The sequence below is a fragment of the Cupressus sempervirens genome, chromosome 9 (genome assembly GCF_028749045.1).
Source record: "Cupressus sempervirens isolate cs-2001-9-10 chromosome 9, ASM2874904v1, whole genome shotgun sequence".
NCBI classification, from domain to species: domain Eukaryota; kingdom Viridiplantae; phylum Streptophyta; class Pinopsida; order Cupressales; family Cupressaceae; genus Cupressus; species Cupressus sempervirens.
In genome coordinates, this window is record NC_143126.1 from 591,208,181 (window position 1) to 591,231,250 (window position 23,070).

The 23,070-nt window shown below is 35.5% G+C and overlaps 1 protein-coding gene across 2 annotated transcripts in view; it reads right to left on the reverse strand.

Annotated features, from left to right (window-relative positions):
- Positions 1–16,083: 16,083 nt before the first annotated feature.
- The window catches only part of LOC149540064 (uncharacterized), a 35,472-nt gene continuing 28,485 nt past the window's right edge, over positions 16,084–23,070 (reverse strand). For both annotated transcript variants that reach the window (XM_089801254.1, XM_089801253.1), the window contains exons 5-7: positions 17,099–17,153; positions 16,781–16,866; positions 16,084–16,622 (exon numbers count right to left, since the gene is read on the reverse strand). In XM_089801254.1, the coding sequence (XP_089657380.1) occupies positions 16,476–16,622; positions 16,781–16,866; positions 17,099–17,153 (288 nt within the window). In that variant the 3' untranslated portion in view covers positions 16,084–16,475. The remainder of the gene's footprint in view (positions 16,623–16,780; positions 16,867–17,098; positions 17,154–23,070) is intronic.

Consider the following 23,070-nt stretch of genomic DNA (forward strand, 5'->3'; position numbering starts at 1 on the left):
TATTTTGTATTATATACTAGCCATAAAGCTTTACAATATTTGGGAAGTCAGAATAAGTTGAATCAGAGACATATGAAGTGGGTTAAGTTTTTGCATAACTTTTCATTTTCATTAAAACATAAGAGTGGACTGTCAAATAAGGTTATTGATTCTTTGAGTACAATAAGGAATTTGTTGACAAAAATGAGAGTTGAGGTACTTAGTATTAATGATTTGAAAATTTGTGCGCAACTGATCATGTTTTTGCAGAACCTTATGTTGGTCTATTTTCAAGAAATTGTGTTCCTTTTGTCATTAGTGGAGTTCTTTAGAATTTTAGGCCCTTGCTGACACCCTAGCATAAGGAAAGCCCTAGTAGTGGAGGGTTTTTAAATGAAACCAAAAGGATGCCCTAATTTTCTATTTTGACATTACCTTTTTCTTTTACTTAAAGAGGGGTCCTTTCCATGAAATTTATTTTAAGAGTAGCTAGGTGATATCACTTTATAGTTTTGACCCCATCCCCTTTTTTATGGTGTAAATAAGTATTTACTTATTATACTTTACTTAAGTTTACTTAGGTCAATGCATTATTTTATTATTTCTTAGGTGAGACACTTAGGATTTTGCATACTCATATGAGTTTTCATGTTGACAACACTAGAGTAACCAACTCTAATTTAGCACATGGTGTCTACAATATTGGAGTTTGCATAATTAACTGAGTTTTCATGTTGACAACACAATTATTAGCACTCTTATTTTAGCACATGGTGTCTACAACATAATTTTACGTGCTACACCTTTGTAGGCTTATTCTCTCATCATTGCACTAACTCATGTGCTTAATGGAGAATAATCCACTCCTGGTGGACATGTGCCTCACTGTAACACTTATCAGTGTGTTGACTCCTAGTCAGTCTAGAGGCCTTTATATTCAAGCACTCCTAGTGTACTTGTACAACATCAATTAAATATCATATTATTATTCTGATCATACTCTATTGGTCTATTTTGTGCTTGTGCTTGAGTTCCTTAATCTTGGGTGAATTTTCCCTAAGACAAATTCTTACACTTTTAAGTTCAAAAATTGTGTTTATATCCTAAATCACTTAACTAAGGGTTGTTCTACGTAAAAAGGGACCTAAATTTTCTTTTCCTAGTGAATTATTTGCATTGGTCTCCTACGCCCCATGTATTTTAATCAATAATTAAAGCTTCATTTCAATGATTCTATCACTTTTTAGATGGTGCTTACCGAGTTGGAGACTAGAGTTGAAGACTAAAGGTATTAGTCGAGCATGTCACATCTGTCGAGTTAAATAGGTTGTCATAGATTTGTTCATTGTACAATGCATTTACGGCAACTTAAAGACAAATTTTGAATAGAAGGAAGAATCAAAAAAAAAGTATTCTTCATCATAAAGTCAAGAGCGAACAAAGAAGAGCAACCTTGACTGCCCAAGAATTTTAGAGCAAATTCATCAAGGATTATCCTTCCATCACCAAGTATTATGGCATCCTCATCAAGTAGCAAGGTTAAGAAGGAATCTCATTATACAATGCATTTACGGCAACTTAAAGACAAATTTTGAATAAAAGGAAGAATCAAAAAAAATTATTCTTCATCGTAAAGTCAAGAGCAACCTCGAGTGCCCAAGAATTTTAGAGCAAATTCATCAAGGATTATCCTTCCATCACCGAGATGTTAGTAAGGAATGTTGTGCATACAAACTCGAAGTTCAAGAATTGTCTTGTGATTGCAGAGGAATCGGACCCAGTCGGTGCACACTCGCAAATTCCACCAAAGGTACTATTAATTCATGATGCCAGATCTTTTATTAACTTTTCAATTCAAGAATTAGGAACTCTAGAGCTGAAAAAATCATATGAGGCATTATGTATGGACAAAAACCTCAAACCCAAGCACAAACACCTAGAAGCAAAAAAGTTAACCCATATTTTGCATATGCCAAAAAAATTTTAAATTAAGTGGATTAGGTTAATCTTGAGTTATATTCATGATATGCAATTCTGGCTTGATCAACCCATCAAGATCTCAAAGAACATGATTCATAGGGTTACTGGATTTTCCATGCTTGATAAATCAAAGATGAACAAAACCCTAGGTCGAGTTGAGCTAGCAAAGAAAGACTCTTGCCAAGTGGGATGGTAGAGGAATGAAGCTAAATGGTGTCATTGACATGGAAATTAAGTTTGGTATTCATGTGATTTCACATAAGATATATAGTTCTAATCGATCATACAATGTTGCATGTGAAGTTGTTGACTTGGCTTTCAAGGTATTCAAGAAAAATCTTTCTTTTGACCTCACCCAGTTGCGGCTAAACTAGTTGAGCAAAAATATGGAAATCATTCGGGCATCAAAGACAAATCCATGTAAGTTTGGTTCACTTTTAGCCTTCTTATTCTTTTATTTTTAGAAATTTTTCCTTCCAAGGGCAGTGTAGTATGGAAGAAGGACAAACCCATTGTGTATCAGATTAATGAATTCATAATTGAAATGGGAGACCATTTTGAGGGCATCATGGATGCATATTTTGAAACTTTCAAAGAAAAGATGCAAAGCAGATTCAGAATTCCTAAGCAACTAGTGGATGACTATGAACAAGACATATGCTTCCTTGTAGACTGTGATAAGGTATATATTCAAGTAGTCATACCTAGAGTTGCATGGGTAATACCTCTTGGCTATGAGGTAATTATTGATGATACTAAGAACATCATTGAGGCTCTTGTCAATAAGCTTATGGACCCCAAATCACCTTGTTTTCTAACCTATGAAGAAGCTAAAACTAGGATTTCACTTGAGATCAAGACTCCTTAAATTCTAAAGAGAGGAATAAAGAAGGTAGATAAGATTGAAAAGGAGAATATGAAATTTGGTTCCCCTCTTTTACTCACAGAAGGTAAGGGTGATGACATTGAAGATGAATAAGAAGAAGAGGAGCATGAAGAAGAAGAAGAACTACCTAAGAAAAAGGGAAAATCTACATCAAGGAGAATTACAAGGTCAACTCTTGCTTTTACCACTAGCCAACCCACCAGATCAAGAAAGAAGCTCAGACTTGAAGATGAAGAAGAGAAATAGATATCATTCAAAAGGTCTACTCCAAACTTTGAAGAAAGACTAAAGTGACTCAAAGAAGGTGGATGTATAGCAAATTTTAAGTTTCTTAAATATGAAACTAGAAATAAAGAGGAGCAGATACAAATAGAAGAAGCCTTAGTAGAAAAGATGGAAAAATGTAAATACTCTCCAAGTTAATTAAGAACACAAGTTCTTGATATTCTACTTAAGGCAGTATCACATTGTTGGAATAATGTAGTAATGGTTGCCAAGGATATCTGTGATCAAACCTTAAGGAAGATACTACCAAACCTATCAGACAAAGAAGTGAAGGAGGCATTTAAAAAGCATGAACAAATGTTAATTCCTAAGTTCAATGCATTCTTAATTCTATCAAAAGATATTGAATCTGTTGTGCAATCCAATACAAATGCATGGAAAAATATTTATGGATTGAATATTTTAAAGATAATTGAGGAAGTTGTACAAATAGATGATGTGAATGATGATGAAGAGGATAGGGGAGATCAAATAGTCAATGAGGATCTACCTAAAATTTAGAACATTGAAGATTCAGATTCAAAAAAGATTGTAGCCAAGGTAATGGCCTCCCTCACTAATTCTCTAAGAAAAGCGTTGATAACATCAAGTTCAAAGAAGACAACATCTGAGTCTCAGACCATTGGGTTAAATATTGTTCAACCAAGCACTCAATTGGTTGTTGGATTTGTCTTATCAATTTCAAATATGAGTATTGTTATCACTACTTATGTTGATCTCAGATTGGTTTTGATAATTGAGTGTCAACACACTTAAGATTTTTTTACTAAGTTCATGTTGAGCTAGTAACATATGCCGAGTATAATATGTATAGATGTCGAGTTGCAATGAGTGTCGAGTCACTCATGTGCTGAGCAAATCAAGTGCCGAATAAATAGACTATGTCGAGCAGTTCAAGTGTCGAGTGAATAGTTGATGCCAAGCAAATCCAAATGTCAAGCAAGATAGAATTATAGTATGTGTCGAGCATCAATATTAACAAGTGTCAAGTAACACAAAATTGACCTAGTTGTTTGTAATGGCATAAACAACAATGCAAACCATTTTTGAGCCAACGTATGGATAGATCTCGAAGATTTAAAGATAAGATCGAATCTATTTTGACTCCCTATGCGATCAACATGCAACCAATCAAAAAAATGAAATGATAAAGAGGCAAAAAGAATGAATCTCATCCGTAGATTCATAACTAACCCTAAGCCATCGAAAATCTTTATAAGGAAGTCGAAGTCCCATAATTCAATAAGTATGAATATGAATGCATAAGAGACTGAGATGCTAGCATAGATTTGAAAGAAATGAAAAGGGTGAATTGATCAGTTTCCAGGTGACTAAAAAGAAGGACAAAATTGCAGAATTAGTTAGTAGAATAGAGAATCGAGGATACAGCAATTTCATATCAAATCAGAAATGATCAAGAAGGACTGAATTGAGATCTGAAATTAGCAATACTAGATTGTAAGTGTATCAAATCAAACATTATGTTGTACTTTCTAACAACTACATCAGTAGGATGAAATCCTTTATATTAAGGTTGACTTAACAGTCATAGTGAAATCCTTTAATAGGGTGACATTCCAAGTGAGTGTTTTAAAGTCCTTTAGCCAGGCACACTTTTAACACGATGTTAAAATCCTTTAATAGGGTGGGATCTAACAATCCTTTGTAAGCCTTTAATAGGACAGGGCTTTCATAGGGAAGATCATGAGAATGGTCAAACTATGTAACCTTAATAGGTGAACTTTATTGCTACAGTAGTGAAGAATTGTGGGTGTCATCCCCACCCCAGTTTTACCTTCTCATTGGAGGGTTTCTGGTTAATCATATCTGGTGTCAAGTGTTTATGTGGATGCATTTACTTTACATGTTATTTCAATATATTTATGCATGCATTATTTTTAAGTTAAATTTGCATTTACTTTACATGTTATTTCAATATATTTATGCATGCATTATTTTTAAGTTAAATTTTTTATTGGTTAGAGATTAGTACTTCTGATTCACCCCCCCCCCCCCCTCCCCGCCCAGAAGTACACATTTCCCATTTGTATTTCCAACACTACCAAGCTACAAGCTCCACTCATCTCAAAATCAAGTCAAATCAAGTTATAGTAAGGCACTATAAGTACTCCTACAATTGTAAGTGTTTCTCCAATCAGTCATGTTGTTACTGTTGAAAGTGATTTCACAGAAAGTACAATGACAATTAAAGTCAATCATCAACTGAGCACAAAAGATATGAGTAAAGGTAAGGAAATCATTCCTTCACCTATTCCAAAGGCAAAAAGGAAAGAGATAGAAGTTTTCATTGATGAATTTGATATGGATGAAGACATACTAATTCCAGATTGGGATCTCTCCAATCTTACTCTTGATCAAATGGACATTCTTGGAGGACTTTGGAAGAAAAGAGCCAAAAAATAGAAGCTTAGAGCAGAGAAGAAGAAAAGAAATCAAATGTTGGAAGACATCAAAGGTATATTTCTTGATGCACAAAGTATTGAAATTGATGAAAAGAACTCTATTTTAGACCAGCTTGTTGACACAGTCCACAAGTTCAATGAAGATTTGAATGGTCAAGTGAAACTACTGTAGAGGGAAGAGAGAAAATTGGTGAATAAAGTTTTGGATAACGTGGCATAGAAGATTGCCATAGATCAAGTGGAACAGTCCACTATTCTTATTTCTTTTGAAAGAAATGTTAATAATGTTGTTTCCTTCTTTGTAAAATTAAGTGATACCACAAATTTTACCAAGGAAATCAGAGACAATTTGTTAAAGATTGATACTGATCTGAAGGCAAGTGCAGACCAGTTTTCACTTGACCCTAGTACTAGCTCAGCACATTTTGTCAAGATCAGGTATTTGACCAATTTGCAGGCAGAGTTATTGAGAAAAGAAGCAAGGATTAGGGCTACACTATCAAAAATTCAGAGTTTGATAATTCTAAACATGGATGTAATGTAGAAATACATTGTTCATGCAAAGACATTTATCCATGGCAACAACCTTTCTATTACTAATCCTATGATAGAGTTATCAGCTGAAGTTTAGATAGCTTTGCATACTTCTAAATTTTTGCAAGAAAATTGGAACAAAACCGTGTCTCTATTTTTGAAGATTCGTAGTGATTTCCTCTCAAATTTTGGTATTACCTTGTAAATATATATTTATGGCATTTCTGTCAAAAATAAGGGGGAAATATAACATGTGAGGAATCCAAGGGGGAAATATAGTTATATATAGCATTTAAGGAGTCTTTTATAAAAGGAAGAAAGAATCTATGTATATAGCAAAGCTACAAAAATAATTTTGAAAAATTAAAAATAGAGTCAATGTCAATCGAATATCAGCACAGTAGTCAAAACCAATCTACAAACCTAGGTACATTGATAGGGGGGTTTTGACTCATCATTTTGAGTATTCAGAATTTTTTGTGTGATAAGTGTTTTTTTCACTATTGCCAAAGGGGGAGATTGTTGACCTTATGGCCAAACTAGTTGTCAATTAGTACACGCTTAGTCATTTGGTTGGTTACATTGTCATCAAGAACCACTGAATAAACCTTGCAGATAGGGTCAACCAAGCATGGAGAATTAACCGACTAGAATAATTAGCCATGTTAACCAAGCAGAGTAGATAGTAGTGTTGACAGAGCTGCAATAGTAACCGAGTTGTTGCAGTGTCAACCGAGCTCTTCAATGTTTGTCAAGTCATCAGTGTTAACCGAGTTCACACCTACTCCTGAGTGATCAATGTGGATCGTGCACCAGTTTCAACCGAGTGCCAAAGATTATTGAGTTCACTATGTTTTTGAGTATCAAAATATCACCCGAGTGGACTTTTGAACCAGAGTGTCAACACTGAGCCGACTAAGTGAAGATTGTTTAATATGATATTGTAGCCAACTTCAAAAGGTAATTATTTGGATTGGTATAAATATTAGATATCTTGTCATATCCAAATGAGTATGAATTAACCATGAGTATGAAGCATAAGAGAGTTTGAAGGCTACAAGCAGTATAAGGAAAAGAAGAGTCTCATCCATCACATTGAGGTGATTATTTTGCATCAAAGGAATCTAATTCAGAAATCCAAGTTGTAGACCAAATATTAGGTACTGGTTCATCCTAATAGGTGCATCAGTCAAATGCTCTAACAAGGTGGACTTAATAGTCTTATGCAGAATCTCCTAACCGAGTACATACTTCATTGTATTGTATAAATCTTTTTACAAGGTGGACTTAATAGTCCTTGTTGCTCCTAACAAAGTAGATCACTAGAAGTGATCATTTGTAAGCCTTAACAAGCCAACTTTATACTGCAATACTAAAGCTTGTGGGTATCATCCCCACCCCAGTTTTACTTTCTATTTGGAAAGTTTCTAGGTTACCAAATATTGTGTCAAGTGTTATGAATGTTTTATTGATTTTAGTATTTTGTGCATGCAATTAGATCATATTCTAGTTTATGAAGGATTAATTGGCAAATAAAAATAAAAGTTTTATTGGTTCTTGATTCAACCCCACCCCCACCCCGCCCCAATCACCTAGCATTCTCTACATTTCCAACAAGAGTACCTAAGGATTTATTTTATGTTAATGAGGATGGTGAATTTGATTTCAAAATGGTAGATTTCTTAACTAAAAGTGATGATGAGGTTGATGAAATGGGATTTATTGCTATTAAAAATGAGTCCTAAAAAGGATGAAATAAAAGGGGAAAAAAAGAGGAAAAAATATTAGTATCACATGTTGAAAAGAAGAAATCTAATTGGATTATATATAGTGGTTGTTCCCATCATATAACAGAAGATATGAATAAATTTGTTGAATTCAATAGTTATGATGGAGTAGTTAGAGTTGGAAATAATGCAGCATGTCACATAAAAGGGAAATGGTCTATTACACTTGATGGATAGACTAACAATGAAGATGTTTATTTTGTGGATGGCTTGAAATATAATCTTTTGAGTGTTGGACAGCTTGTTGACGAGGGATATCAATTGTAGTTCATAGAGAAGAGTTGCATTATCAAGGATAAGAATGGGACATTGATTAGTATTGGTACAAGAACAAAAGGTAATGTATTTCAAATGAATCCTAGTAAAATTACATGTTTAGGTACTAAGGTGGATGAAAGTTGGCTATGGCATAAGAGACTTTGTCATATCAAATTTGATAACATTGTGAAGGTTAGTACTACATTTGCAGTTAGAAATATGCTTAAGATTGTGAAACCTACTAACATGATGGCAAAATAGTAGAAAAGTTCTTTTCTGAGCAAAAAGTATACTACTTTAGTGAAATTAGAGATTGTGCACACAAATTTGAGTGATCCTACAAAGACTAGAACATCATATAATGAAAGGTATTTTATAATTCTTGTTGATGATTTTACTAGAATGATGCAGATTGTATTTCTTAGAGAAAAATCTGAAGCTTTTGAGGATTGCATGATATTTAAGAGTAGAGTTGAGAATGAATTTGGTTTGAAGATTAGATGTTTGAGATATGATAGAGGAAGAGAATTTATTTCAAATGAGTTTAACAATTTTTATGAAGATAATGGTATAAAAAGACAACTTTCAGCCCCTAAGACACCTGAGCAGAATGGGATAGCATAAAGAAGAAACAAATTAGTGACTAAGGAAGCAAGAGAAATGATGTTGGAAAATAATGTATCACATATCTTTTGGAGAGAAGCAGTGAATACAATAGTATACGCTATAAACTAAGTGCAAATCAGGCAAGGCACTAGTAAGACCCCCTATGAACTTTGGTTTGGACATGTATGTACTGTGAAGTACAATCTTTGGAAGTAAATGTTATATTAAGAGAGATGATGACATTATAAAGTTTGATTATAGAAGTGATGAAGGTATGTTTCTTGGATATTCATTGAAAAGAAAAGCATATAGATGTTTTAATTAGAGATCAAAGACTATTGTTGAGAGTGCTAATGTGAGAGTTGATGAAATGATACTTGATTATAGTTTTGATGAAGAGACTAATCCAAGAACTAACAGACAGAATGTTGAGCAAGAACTATTTTATGAAACTGACATTGATTTGCAAACTGAAATACAAAGAGAAGAACATAGAGAATAACCAAGATCTGAACCTAGAGCAGAAATCAGAGTTGAGACTGTGACACCTAATAGAAATGTGACAAAGAATTGCCCTGGTGAATAGATTATTGGAAGCAAAGACGAAGGAATCATGAAAAGGAACAAGGCACATGAAGAATTATGTTTAATTTCTCAAGTTGAACCTAAGAATGTTGATGAAGCTTGTAAAGATGATTATTGGATAAAAGATTTGGACCAGATTGAAAAGAACAAGACTTGGGAATTGGTTCCTAGACCTAAACATAAGAATGTTATTGGAGCTAAATGGGTATTTAAAAACAAGATGAATGAAACATGGTGAAGTTGAAGAAACAAAAAAATATTGGTGTGATGAAGGTTATTCACTAAAAGAAGGAATTGATTTTGAAGAAACTTTTGTACTTGTTGCTAGACTAGAGACAACAAGAATGTTTTTGGCATATGTAGCTAACAAGAACTTCAAAATTTATCAAATGGATGTCAAATCAGTTTTTCTAAATGGAGATCTTGAAGAAGAGGTATACATTGAACAATCTGATGGTTTTCCTTTGACAGATAAAGGTGATATAGTTTGCAGATTGAAGAAAGCATTGTATGGACTGAAATAAGCACCTAGAGCCTAGTATGCAAGATAAAATAAGTATTTGACAAGATTGGGATTTGTGAAAGGTAATGTTTATAATAATTTATATTTGAGAAAGAATGACAATGGTTTACTGACTGTTGAAGTGTTTTTGGATGACATAATATTTGGAGGAAATGATAAAGCGAGGCATTTTTAGAAGAAATGAAGAGAGAATTTGAGATGAGCATGATTGGAGAGACAACATTCTTTTTGGGATTGCAGATTGTGCAGAAACAATGATGGAATTTTTATATCACAAACGAAGTATCTTAAAGATTTTTTGAAAAGATTTGGATTGGAAAGTTGTAAACCTATTGGAACACCTATGATAACAGGATGTAATTATTTAGCAAAGACGAATCGCCTATTGTTGAACAGAAAAAGTACAGATCTATAATTGGTGAATTGTAGTATTTGACACACACTAGACCTAATATAGCTAATGTAGTTGGGATTGTAGCAAGATTTCGAGAAGATCCTAAAGAGACATTATGCAGTAGTAAAATGAATTTTTAGATATTTGAAAGGCGTCTCTGATTATGGATTATGCTATGGCAGATCACATGATTTCACTTTATATGCATACGCTGATGTTGACTGGATAGGAAGTGTAGATGACAAAAAAAGCACTGGTAGTGAAGCATTCTTCTTGGGAGGAAGATTGGTTTCTTGGATAAGGAACGAGATTTTATTTCATAACGTATGGAAGAAGCAGAGTATGTAGCAGCAACAAACAATTGTAATCAGATCATTTGGATGAAGCAAATGTTGAAAGACATTGGGATAGAGTTCACTAAATCTATTATCATACATTGTGATAACACAAGTATTGTAAGTATGTCAAAGAATTCAATATTATATTCAAAGACAAAGCATATAACTATTAAGTATCACTTTTTGAAAGAGAAAGTTGCAGAGAAAGAGATCAAATTGGAGTATGTTAGCACAAAGGAGTAGATAGCAGATATATTTACAAAATCTTTGGCGAATGACAGATTTGAGTATTTGAGAGGTATGCTTAGGGTTATGCCCCAACCTACTTCAGAGTAAATGATGTGAAGATTGCATCAATCCGGATGGTAGCAGACCATTAATTTTTTACCTGAACTAGATGATTGATGCTTCCTCTATGGGGGAGTATATGTACTTGAGTTGAGTCATTAAGGACTCTTGGTATTGCTATTCTATAGTGTTTTTTGACACTGGAGCTTGAATGGATTATTTTGAAAATGATTGAACTTCGAGAATTAACATAATGATATCTTTGTCATTGATGTCAATGGAGGAGAGATGATATGTACATGAAAAACATCCTTTGATATATATTTTATGTTTGGGAGAGATGTGTACATTATACTTGATACATCCTTTGGGAGAGATATGTAGTTGTTGATATTGAAGAGAGTTTGATTGAAGAGGATTTATAAAAAGATGTTGATGTATGGGGGAGATTAACACCTTCATTATGCATGTAGGTTACTTGATGATAGAAGACATTCATGAGCAGCATGAATGCGAGAGCAAACACAGATGAGGAAGAAGTATATTTGGTATTCTTGGAACTTAGATGTTTTTCATCTATGTTGTCATCAATGCCGAAGGGGGAGATTGTTAGCATGATGTTGATGGTATTCCTATGGGGGAGTATATTAGCATTGTTGGAGATATTTTTTAGAGCTTATATTTTACATTTATGACAGTGTTTGTCTTTGATGTCAACATATTGGTTATTTTGTGAAGACTAGCAGAACAATAGAGAGAGATTGGCTTCACGTTGTTCATGGTTGAAGATCGGCCTATGCACACTTGGGATTATGTTCTAGAGTATGTCTACATGTTATAGTTAAAAGTGCATATGGAAAGATGAAGACTGAAGAGAGTTATGCAAGTTTTAGTAAAAATAGCTTTCAGATATCGTTTCTAGAAAGTGGGTACTGTTGTTTGGATTTTATCTCCTAACAAAGATGGAATCTGGTTGAGTGAGTTGAGACAGAGGTTGAAGACATGTTGAAGATGTCTTGGTTAAGTTAGCATGATCAAATGTTCATTGCATGTAAAGTAATGATGACTGTGAGCCGACTGATTGATTTTAATGTTGGTTCAAAGTGTAAAATTTTAATGTAATGTGTATTGTAATATCTTAAAGTGACCCTATATTATTATTGTAAATTGGGAAAGACTCAAGGCCAATTCAATAATTTGTTTTAGAACTTGGTATAAATTAAAGATATTTTCCTTGGTTATAACCATCAGTCAAATCATTTTCATGTTATGCGAACTTGAGAATGAGATCCGGCATGGATATTTTGTAATCAATGAGAATATCTTTGTAATATCTATTGTGTGAATATAGTATGTGAAGTTGTGAAGATCATAGTGGAGTTTCATGTATTTGAGGCACGGTGAGTTGAAAAGGAACTGTATTTGGCAAAAAAGTTGTTGGTTGGACAATTGTTGTTTCACATTGTATTGTTCAGAAGGAATATTATAGAGGCTATTTGGTTCAATAGTCTTCCTTTCAACTCTTAACAGGGTTGGCACAACTCCTAACAAGGTTGGAATCTCCTACTAGGGATTCAAAGTCTCTTAATAGAGACTCATATGTACTGCTTGTATTTCATTGACTCCTAACAGTGTCTATCCTCTTACAAGGAACTTTTATATTAGTACATCATTTTGTAGGTACCATCTCCACCTGAGGTTTTCCTCTAAGCAAGGGTTTCCCTAGTTAACAAATGTGGTGTTATTGTGCATGGTTATCTTTCTATGGTTGTTGCATCTATTGTTCTCAGTTATCTTGGTGGACTTTCAGCTATTTATTTATTTTCAAAAGTCTTCCAATCTCTATGGAAGGTTTGGTCCCGGGTTAGGAACCTTATTTTGCTTAGGGAAGCCAATGAAGGGTCCCCTACATACTTTGTTATGGATAGATCTCTTTGGTGGAGAGTGAAGACTAATTGGAAACCTCTCGCATTAACTCAAAGTTGCTTTACTAAAATTGGTATAAATATAGTTTTTCTATGGTTAAAGATATTATGATTGACAATCGGTTAGAGTCTTGGGATGAGACCTCAACAATATATAAGATTCCTAATACTTAGAATAATACTTAATCTCTAATCTCTAAAACTATGGGTAGTTTCTTTCCTAGTCGTATCATGAACACTAATCGGTACTTATAGTGGGTTAAATGGAATAATGGCACTGAATTTTTTAAGATTTCTACTAAGTAGATTTACAATATGTTAAAAGAAGGATGCTCTACCTTTGAAAAGGTGAACCAAGTTTAAGGGTTGAGTTGGTTTATCTCTATGTGACATTTTATCTTTGACTTCTGGCATTCTCCATGTGAACCTAAAAAGTCTCGTTTTAGATGGCTTTTATTGCTAAGGAAACTTGTTGTTGGCGAAACCCTCCCTCCTGATAAAGGCAATCCCATTATGTGTACTCCATGTTCTATCCCTAAAACATTTCAGCACTTTTTTTTTTAATGTAGTTATGCTTGTGGTGTTTAGTCCATGTTTTTTGATTCACCTATTACTTGGAATAGAAGTCCTGGTCTTTCATGGAGTGAACTACTAATTGATTTGGTGGACTCATTTAACTTAAAAGCTAACACTTTTTGGTTTGTTTTAACATGTGAGATATTACGTATGCTCTAGAAGGATAGGGATGGTTTTTCAATTAAGGCATCTTATTGAGTTTGGATGTAAACTCATTCATTTTCAAGTTATGATACATGTTGCTATTGCACTAGAGATATCTAGAGATAGATTTATGATGTTGATGAAGGAAGGATAACTGCTGATTCACAAAAAAAAAAGTAATTTCTCGCCAATACAACTGGATGGATAGATCGCAGAGCTTAATTTATCTCAATTACAAATCAATTTTGGTTCATGTTATTCTAGATCTTATATTTAGATAGAATCATATGATATTAGTTTTGTATATGATGTAAAAGTTGAATCGGGTAGTAGTTCGATGATACTCTACAATACTTAGATAAATGAATTATATATAATTTTAGATGTAATTAATTAAATTATAATTATTTTGTGGTGGATATTTATCGGCATTTCTTTAGATAGATTTATTTAAGATATCTATGCTAGTTTAATATTATTATGAATGCTTGTTGAATCAATAATGTAACCCCCCAATTGGAACTATTTTAATATAAAACATTATAACTTAATTTAGAATTTAATATTTTTACCACAATATTATAGAAGAATAATTAATAAATTTAGCCAGCTATAATATGCAACTTAATTTTAAAAATCAATTCATATTACTTGTACAACTTAATTTGAAATTTTAATAATATAATTACTTAAATCTTTTAATTTCTCAATTAGACTTTTAATTAAATATTTTAATTAAATAAAGATATTTAACCAATATATCAAACTTAAATATTCTAATATTGAATACTCCACTATTCATAAGATTTAATTATTCATAAGTCATAATTAATTTTAATAAATTCATTTTACCAAGTAAACCTCCAATAAAACTCACATACTAAACCACGTAAAAATAATTCAAAAGACTTATCATGCTCAAGGTTAGGTTCATGAATTCACTTACCTTGATGAACTTGGATAAGTAATCATAAGTAGTCAATCAAATACTTGTCCATATTTTAGGACAATGATGAGTTAGGATAGGATTTGAGTTTGTAAATTATCTCCCCTCTTACCATTGAGATATTAAAGTAAGGCATGCTAACGCTGACAACTCAGAGAAGTTGACGTTTTGTACCTTCAAATCTGCATAAAAGATGAGCATATACAAATACATATTTATGTAACAATGATATTTATGTACATATTTATGTAACAATGATAGGAAGTGGTACATCATATATATCCCGAATCGCATGTGACTGATTCTCTCCCTTAACCACATTAGACACAAATGTAAATCAAACACAAACCATACACATACTTGAGTACGGGGTAAGTAATCCATAATCATAAATAACTATATATATATATATATAGACACACCATGAGATAACCAAAACACACATGAAAAGTGGTTCAAAAGATTTTAATATCAATACCGAAAAGTAAATTATGAAAAGGGTATTACAGATTTTTCCATGGTATCTCAGTGCTCTTTTCATAGTTTTTTATTCCATCTTATATTTAAATATTGGTAAAGGTATTTGAGTCAATTGTTACCCTCCAATTCTAATTTAGCGAAATTGCGTACTAGTTTATAGATCAGTTTGTAAAAGAGCATACCTTTCCAAAGTTGTAAATGTCAAACTGTGTCATTAGCCAGTAAAAATGTGAATGAATAAAAAATGCTGTCCACATCAAAGATCAAAACACACATTGCATGTCCCCATCCAAGAGCAAATTCACAACTCATTGTCAAGCAGGTAACAAGTTTTTACCCAGGGAAAGATACCTATATGGATTAATTTCTCCCATCAAAAGTTTGTAAATCTGCAAATACAGCTGTATGGTTATCCTGAAACCTGTAAAAGAATCAGTAAAAACTACTTTATAGTTACCAACTTACCAATTTAAACCGAATGGGCACTCCAACATGTCCACATAAGGTGCAAGAGGTGTCACCTCCTCCACCATATCTTCAACAAAAAAAGAGCAAGATTGCTTTTTAAGCAATTCATTTTCCTCGAAGTAAATGAACCATGATTTTGTGATGAGAAATGCTCAATATATGAACAACAAACCCACACTTATGAAACGAATATGGCTTGGGCTATATTCAATATTCTATTTGTTTAATAAGTTCATCAAATGATATGTTAGATATTTTCATTTCAATTTCATACTCGATAGTGCCATTATGACAATCGCAAATCTATTTTTCAGAAAAACTGTGGACTTCAGTAATTCCTACAAATTTTAAAATCAAACCAAGTCCTATCCTTCTCCTACTCTCTACTCTTCTTATCAAGATTCAGCGCATGCATCAAAATAATGCTTGGGAAATAAGGTAAGCTGATCAACAGGATTTTTTTCTTCTCATATCCGTCTGTAGTGAAAAATTGGACCATCTTCAAAAGAAAAACGGGTAGTTAAATTAACTGGCATCCTAATAGCTTTTCTGGATTCTACCCATAACAAATGTAAGAGTGACTATGCAGTGATGTAAAGAATAGCTATAAAGTGGATGTCAAAACGTGAAGGCACTTTGTAGGGAGCCAAACTGAGAAAATACATTGGAAGCTAAGAATTAGAACAAGCTTCTTTTATTATTTATATGACCATTTAATCCAGACTTTGTTTGTTCACAGCATATCCAGAATTTGAAGACAGTGTATTAATAAACTCTAGTGAAACTGAGTAACAAAAAATCAGAATTTGGCCTCAAATGATCATAAGCAGAGCTGTTGATGCCAACTTGGCAATGTCGAAGGAAATCACATTGTTCAGCTTTGTAGTTCACTAATAAAGAATGCATGCTTCTCTTGCAAGTATTCTCAACCTCCTGGTGTCTAGTTTTAACATGAAATGACAACTTTAAGGGAGTTTAATACAATTAGCATTGTCTCTCACGGATAGAGAATGCAAAATTCTTTTACAAGCATTCTCAAGTTAAACAATCCTGCTTAGTAACTGAAAAAATCAAGGCAATTCACCACAGTCAGCTATCACACACGGCTTTTTTGGTCGATCTGCTCTGTCTGTTTCTTGACTTTCCAGCTTTTTGACAAGATCCATGCCCTCAATAACATGACCAAAGACAACATGTTTTTTGTCCAACCATGGAGTCTGAATCAATTCATTGAGATAATTGTCAAAATGTATATCAAATCATTCTCGCTAACACTAACATAAATAATACATGGATTAACTGAATGCAAAAAGCCAAATCAAGCTATATCACCAAATTATTGGATTTTACAAAAAAAAGGGAAGTGGTCATTTACCTTGACAGTACAAATAAAGAACTGGCTTCCATTTGTGTTTGGACCAGCATTGGCCATACTTAGCACACCGGGTCCAACATGAGTTACTGAAAAAAAAAAAAAAAGGAAGCCTTGCAGTAAGGAGAAATTTTAATTAATGATCGAATCTCTCGACTTGACATTCTCCAGAAATTTATGAAGTCAGCTTTAAAAGGATGAATGAATGATCGGAGATTTTTAATGATGTCCACAAGACCAGGCAGTACAAGATGTCCTCAAGTACTTTAAACCTTGATAACAACTGAAAACAAAACCAGGCAGGTATATACTATATCTTACATTTGAAATTCTCATCATTAAATTTCCAGCCATAGATACTCTTTCCGCCAGTTCCCTGAATCATTGTTTCCAAGAAAATTATATTGTTTAGTGTCAGAACTTTTGGAATATTTCTGCTATGGCATGAATAGAATCAAACCTCACATAAATTCTTTTATAATTATTGATGCTTAATCACAAACTGTCTAAAGTCATCATAAGGATGCCAGCTATATCTCAAGTCATCAAATCTAATTAACAATGTAAACTACTACTTATCTCATGACTGCAAGAAACCCTACTTGTGATGCCAGTTGTAAACAGCAATATATCTTCAAGGAATATGGTTCTTTACTTGAATCAAATTATAAGTAAAATACTCCAGAAAATATTTAAAAGACTAGCTTCTAAAGCAAGGTGACACTTTGCATTGAAAACACTGCCACTGATGCCAGTTGTGATCAGCAATGTATCTTCAAGGAATATGGTTCTTTACTTGAATCAAATTACAAGTAAAATTCTCCAGAAAATCTTTAAAAGACTAGCTTCTAAAGCAAGGTGACACTTTACATTGAAAACACTGCCACTGATGCCAGTTGTAATCAGCAATGTATCTTCAAGGAATATGGTTCTTTACTTGAATCAAATTATAAGTAAAATTCTCAAGAAAATCTTTAAACGACTAGCTTCTAAAGCAAGGTGACACTTTGCATTGAAAACACTGCCACTGTTTGCAGCCACTTGACTAGTACTATCTTAATCAATTTTGTTAAATATTCATGACTCTGAGCTGTAATAACATTGCTTTAGTGCGTAAGACATGGATATTGATATTAAGAGAGACACTCTGTAATCTTGATCTACTGTGTTGTGATCCAAAATAAATCAGCTCAAACAAATGACTTCAATTATGATTCAGTTTTACAGTTTGTATGATCAAGAAGATGAAAACCCACACTCACACTTCAAAAGAAGAAATCCCAAGACTCAATTATGAGGAAAGCAATCGTGCATACAGGAAATCAAAGTTAGAGGAAGTTGATGATAGCTCTAAAAGCCCCAAAAACCTCGAACTTGAAAAACAGTGATATAAGACACATTTGTCAGCTGAGGAGATTGCCAAGCAGAATTGATGGCTGTGGAATGTGTCAAACAGATTCAACAAGCACCAAATGTGCAAACTGCAAACAAATATATCCACCAACAGGGTAGAACTTAAGTAGCAGTGTTTTACCGCATAGATTAAGTGGATTAATGCACACAGACGATGGACAAGAACAGCAACAACAGTACTCCTTTATTTGCATATACCAACAGGTTACATACAAAGTATAAGATAGGATAAGATATCATAAGATGATTTACAATGTACCCAGATGGGGTATAAATACTTTCCGCCGAACCTTCCCAAAGGGGTCCGTCGGCTACAAAACAATCCTAATCTACCCGTTGGCTACAAAATACAAAATCTACTGACGGCATAACCCAGCCGGCTACAGAATACAAAATCAGATAGGATAAGATAAGATAAGATGATTTACAATGAACCCAGATGGGGTATAAATCCTTTCTACCGAACCTTCCCGAAGGGGTCCGTCGGCTACATAACAATCCTAATCTACCCGTCGGCTACAAAATCTTTACCGATGACATGAACCTGTCGGGCCGTCAGCTACAAAATCTTTACCGATGACAACACCCTGTCGGCTATAGTTTCTACCGACGACATCATCCCCCCCCAAAAGAAAAAGTCATCTCCGGACGACAATTACAAAATACAATTACAACATATCCAGGACAGATTAACAAAACAGAATACACTAATTGGTCTCCAAAATATGTTGCATCTGCAACCTCTACGAACACAATACTGTCTCCTTTAGTCAAGCTGACCTTGATAGCCACCCGTGCCGCTTTCTCTGCTTCCAACCTCTGGGTACCCTGAGCCAAGTGTTGCTGAATTGCCTTCAATTGGATGATCAACTCCTCCCGAGCTCTTTGTGCATCCACCAAGACAGCCTCATGTCCAACACCCACTCCAAGTGCCTCTGGTACACAGACACTCCATGCCTGCAACAGCTCCAAGTCTCATCAATTGGTCACACTTCCCACGACTGATAATCGCAACGACTGGGGGTCTAGAGGGCAACGCCCCCAGCGGGGTCGAGGTGCACTCCCTGTCGCAATACAAGGCAGGGTCAAGGAGTAGCGCCCCTCGCCGCCAAGACCAAATTAGCACTCTGAAACCCACACAAAACTGCATGGAACACACCATTTTTGTCTTTTCTTCCGATTCCACACTTTCTGGCAACTGCTTGCATTTTCCACCTGTTTATGTCTTTCCCTTCCCCTCGGCATCATGCATTACTCATTCAGAACTATTTCAATCTGTCGTCGTATTTTTTATTTTTTTTTGCTTGCAAAATTCTTGTGCCTGACATGAACCCAACGAATGAAAACAACTATCATCGCCTGCGATGAAGCCGTCTCTTCCTTCCTCTTGCGCATGGATGCTCAAGACTGCGATTTATTCTGTCCACAGAGTATTTAAAAGATAACCATCAACCACAGGAATGAACAACTCATGGCATAGAGATTAAAATACCAACGCCATCCCATGGAAAAACACCGCCAAAGTACAATGACTGCTCTTTAACTCGCCAAACAACTTGCTTCGTTCGTGGGTTAGAACAATAGCTCCACAGAAGAACAAAATACAACCGCGAGAGAGAAGAACAATACCGCAAAAAGAAAGTCATGGAATAAAGGTTAGGAACCCGCAGAAGCAAGTTGTGGCAAAGAAGACCATTCCGTGGGAAAGCTAAGGCATCCACGGCAACCAGAACATCCGCAGGAAACAAAGGAAAGAGTCTCCGCGGAAAATCAAAGGAAGTTGACAGAAAAAAAACAATGCGAAAACACCAAAGCCCGCGAGGAAGCTGTCCGCGTGAACCAAAAGTCGTCCGCAAGGAATATCAGGTGCGCGTCGAAACATAAAGAGAAGGCACTCTGCGGAAATATGATAACCCACGAGGAGTTATCTGCCGGAAAGAAAACATCCCGCGGGGGCTACTTCCACGGAAAAGACCTAGCCCTCGAGTCTCATCCGCGGGAAGCAAGCCGCCGACCCACCCACGGGGATGTGTCCGCGGAACATCTTTTTTTTTTTCTTTTTTTCTTTTCTTTTTTTTTTAAATACAAAAAATACAACTCAATTTTCCCTCCAAACTTTGCCATACTGCGATGATGAAGGAGACTGTCGGGCTTGGCAGGCTTGGTCATTCTACAATGACAACAAGCTCTTCCTAGCATGGTATATCTTCAATTTCAATCCATTGATGGCCTCAGGCACTTCCTGTATGTCCAAGGTCCACAATTTTATTGCTCCATTGTCACCTACCTCCCAAATTTGGTATGGTCCAACCCATCTGACCTTAAACTTTCTTGGTCTGTTTTCATTCTATCCATCATACTTCAATACTAACTGCCCCGGCTGAAACCTGTTGAGTTTCAAATGCTTATCATGCCACGCTTTGCGTCTGTTCTTTGTCACCTTAGTGGCCCATTGTGCTTGCGGTCGTCACTCATCTAAATTATTTCCTTGCTGTTAACACCCTTCAATTAATTTTGTGGTGCGTTGTATTCTTTTCTTTCTGTGCGGTCCATGCACCATGTACCGGACAATGGAATCTTTCTTTTTTCTGGTTTCGAATTGTATGTTCTTCCCCTCAACTTCAGGCGTAACTGCCTTTCCTTCTTCCGCTTTTCCGTATTCCTTCAGACATTCATTTTCCTCTATTTTCTCACCTTCGTCGACCCTTAACATATTACAACTCAGAAAGAGTTCGTAGTCTTCTATCTGCCAGTGGAAAAGGCCATTCACCGAGTCTAGGTCGTTGTCATTCAATCCTCCTTCTAGTCTCAATACTCCTTTCGTCTGGTTCCATTCTCTTCTTTCTTTCTCATCACTTTTGCTTTCACCTTCTGAGTCTGATGACGTTGCCTCCTCACCTACCATTTGCGTGTGCAGGTCAATTATGAATCTTTTGCCTCCACATTCCATTAATAGGGTATTTCGTTTCCAATCATGTTTTACTTTTGCTTGCACTAACCAATTTCGTCCTAGAATAGCATCATATCATTTTCTTCTCAATGGAATGACCACAAAGTCCAATTAAAATGGTTGCGTTCCAATAGTTACCGGTTGCGCCCTCAAGGTTCCCAACAGTTTGATCCCGTGCTGGTCTGCCGTGAGCAACTGGAATGTAGGTGGCCACAACGTCGGCTTTCCCAACTTCTTCCAGGTATCCTCCGATAACACATTCACGGCAGACCCTTCGTCAACAATTGTGTCTGTCAAAACATTTTCCAAAATCCCCATCTCAATGACCATCGAATGCCTTCCCATTGTGAGTGCCAAAAGCATTGGGTTTGTTGCCATCGCTTCACTGCTGTCCCTTCTTGTGTCCTTCGTTGCTTTCGAAAACGGTGTATAATTTAGAATGGTCATCCATAACTGGAGCATTGTGAGGTCATTTATCTTGACTGGTACCTTTGTTTGTAAGATCTGTTGTACAATGTTTTGTTCAGCGGAGTTCCTTGGCGGGGTGCCAGTGGTGTCCTTCAACTGAGATGTCTCTGCCTATGATGCCTTTTCAATTTCTGCCCGCGCTTCCCCCAATTTCCTCTTTTCTTCCGTCGAGTCTGGGCACACCTTTTCTTGCCTCCGTGTAATTGCCAGAACCTCCTCTTCGTCTGTTCCGACAATGATCAAATTTACTCTGAATTTTGGGCACTTGGCATCTTCATGGTTGTCAAGTCCGCACCATCTGCATAATAATTTTGGTGCGTTTGCCATTGTACAATCTCGCACAAAATGACCCCACAAATTACATGCTCGGCATTGAACAATCGGTCGTTCGTTTGCATCATACTGGATTCGACTTCGGTTGCCATTGTTATTGTTATTGTTCGCATTGTTATTGTTGTTTTGCCCTTTGCTATTATTCATGTACCCACCCGAAGTGGCACCATCAATGTTTGCAATTTCGTTCCCTCTTGATGTGGAAGCTGCTTGCACCAGAAACACCTATTGAGGTCGTCTAGTTTTCATGTTGAAGGGACATTCTTTTATGGAATGTCCCATGATTTGGCAAATCTCGCAAAATTGGTTCTTTGAACAGGACCCTTTAGTATGACCTTTCGTCTTACATTCTGTGCACCACAGCTCACTTCCCTTTGTCTCCTTCTACATGTTTTTAAATTCCTTCATCATACGGATCATATCCTTCTGTAAGGCGCGGACCTTCTTGGTACTGTTTTCATCATCATTGCTATCGTCTCTTGAGGACACGTCGTCATCTGAGTCAGAGGAACTATTCTTCTTCTTTTTCATCCTCTGCTCACTTTCCAAGTTCATCGCTCTGCTGTATGCTTTTGTGTATGACGACAGTGGCACAATTTTCATCTTCTTCCGCAACTTCAGGCATAGGCCTTCCACAAACCATCTTTTCTGCAGTCCGTCCGCCGGCTTATTTTTCATTTTACTTATCAAATCTTTTAATTTCCTGGCGTAGACGCAGATAGTTTCATTCTTCCCTTGCTTCGTATTGTATATCTCTACGACAATTTCGTTGTCGTCACGCAACAGTTGAAATTTGGTAGTAAACTCCTCCTTAAGGTTGTCCCAAGTGGTTAAGTTCTAGGGATCTACATCGGTGAACCAATCAATTGCAACACCCCGTAGCTGTTGGACCCATTCGTTTGTGTCTGTTATGCCATTTGCCCTCCAAATCGTTTTGCATGTTTTACAGTGTCAGATCGGATCGGCCGTACCATCACCATCAAATTTCAGCAACTTTTCTTTTGGTCTTGCCATTACTACTAGATTTTGTGCACGAGCGTTGTTCGGTTCTGCAACACTGGTGCTGTTCACTCCCACAACGTGGCTTTGCACTCCCACACCGACGATCTACAATCCCACAACGGCAAAC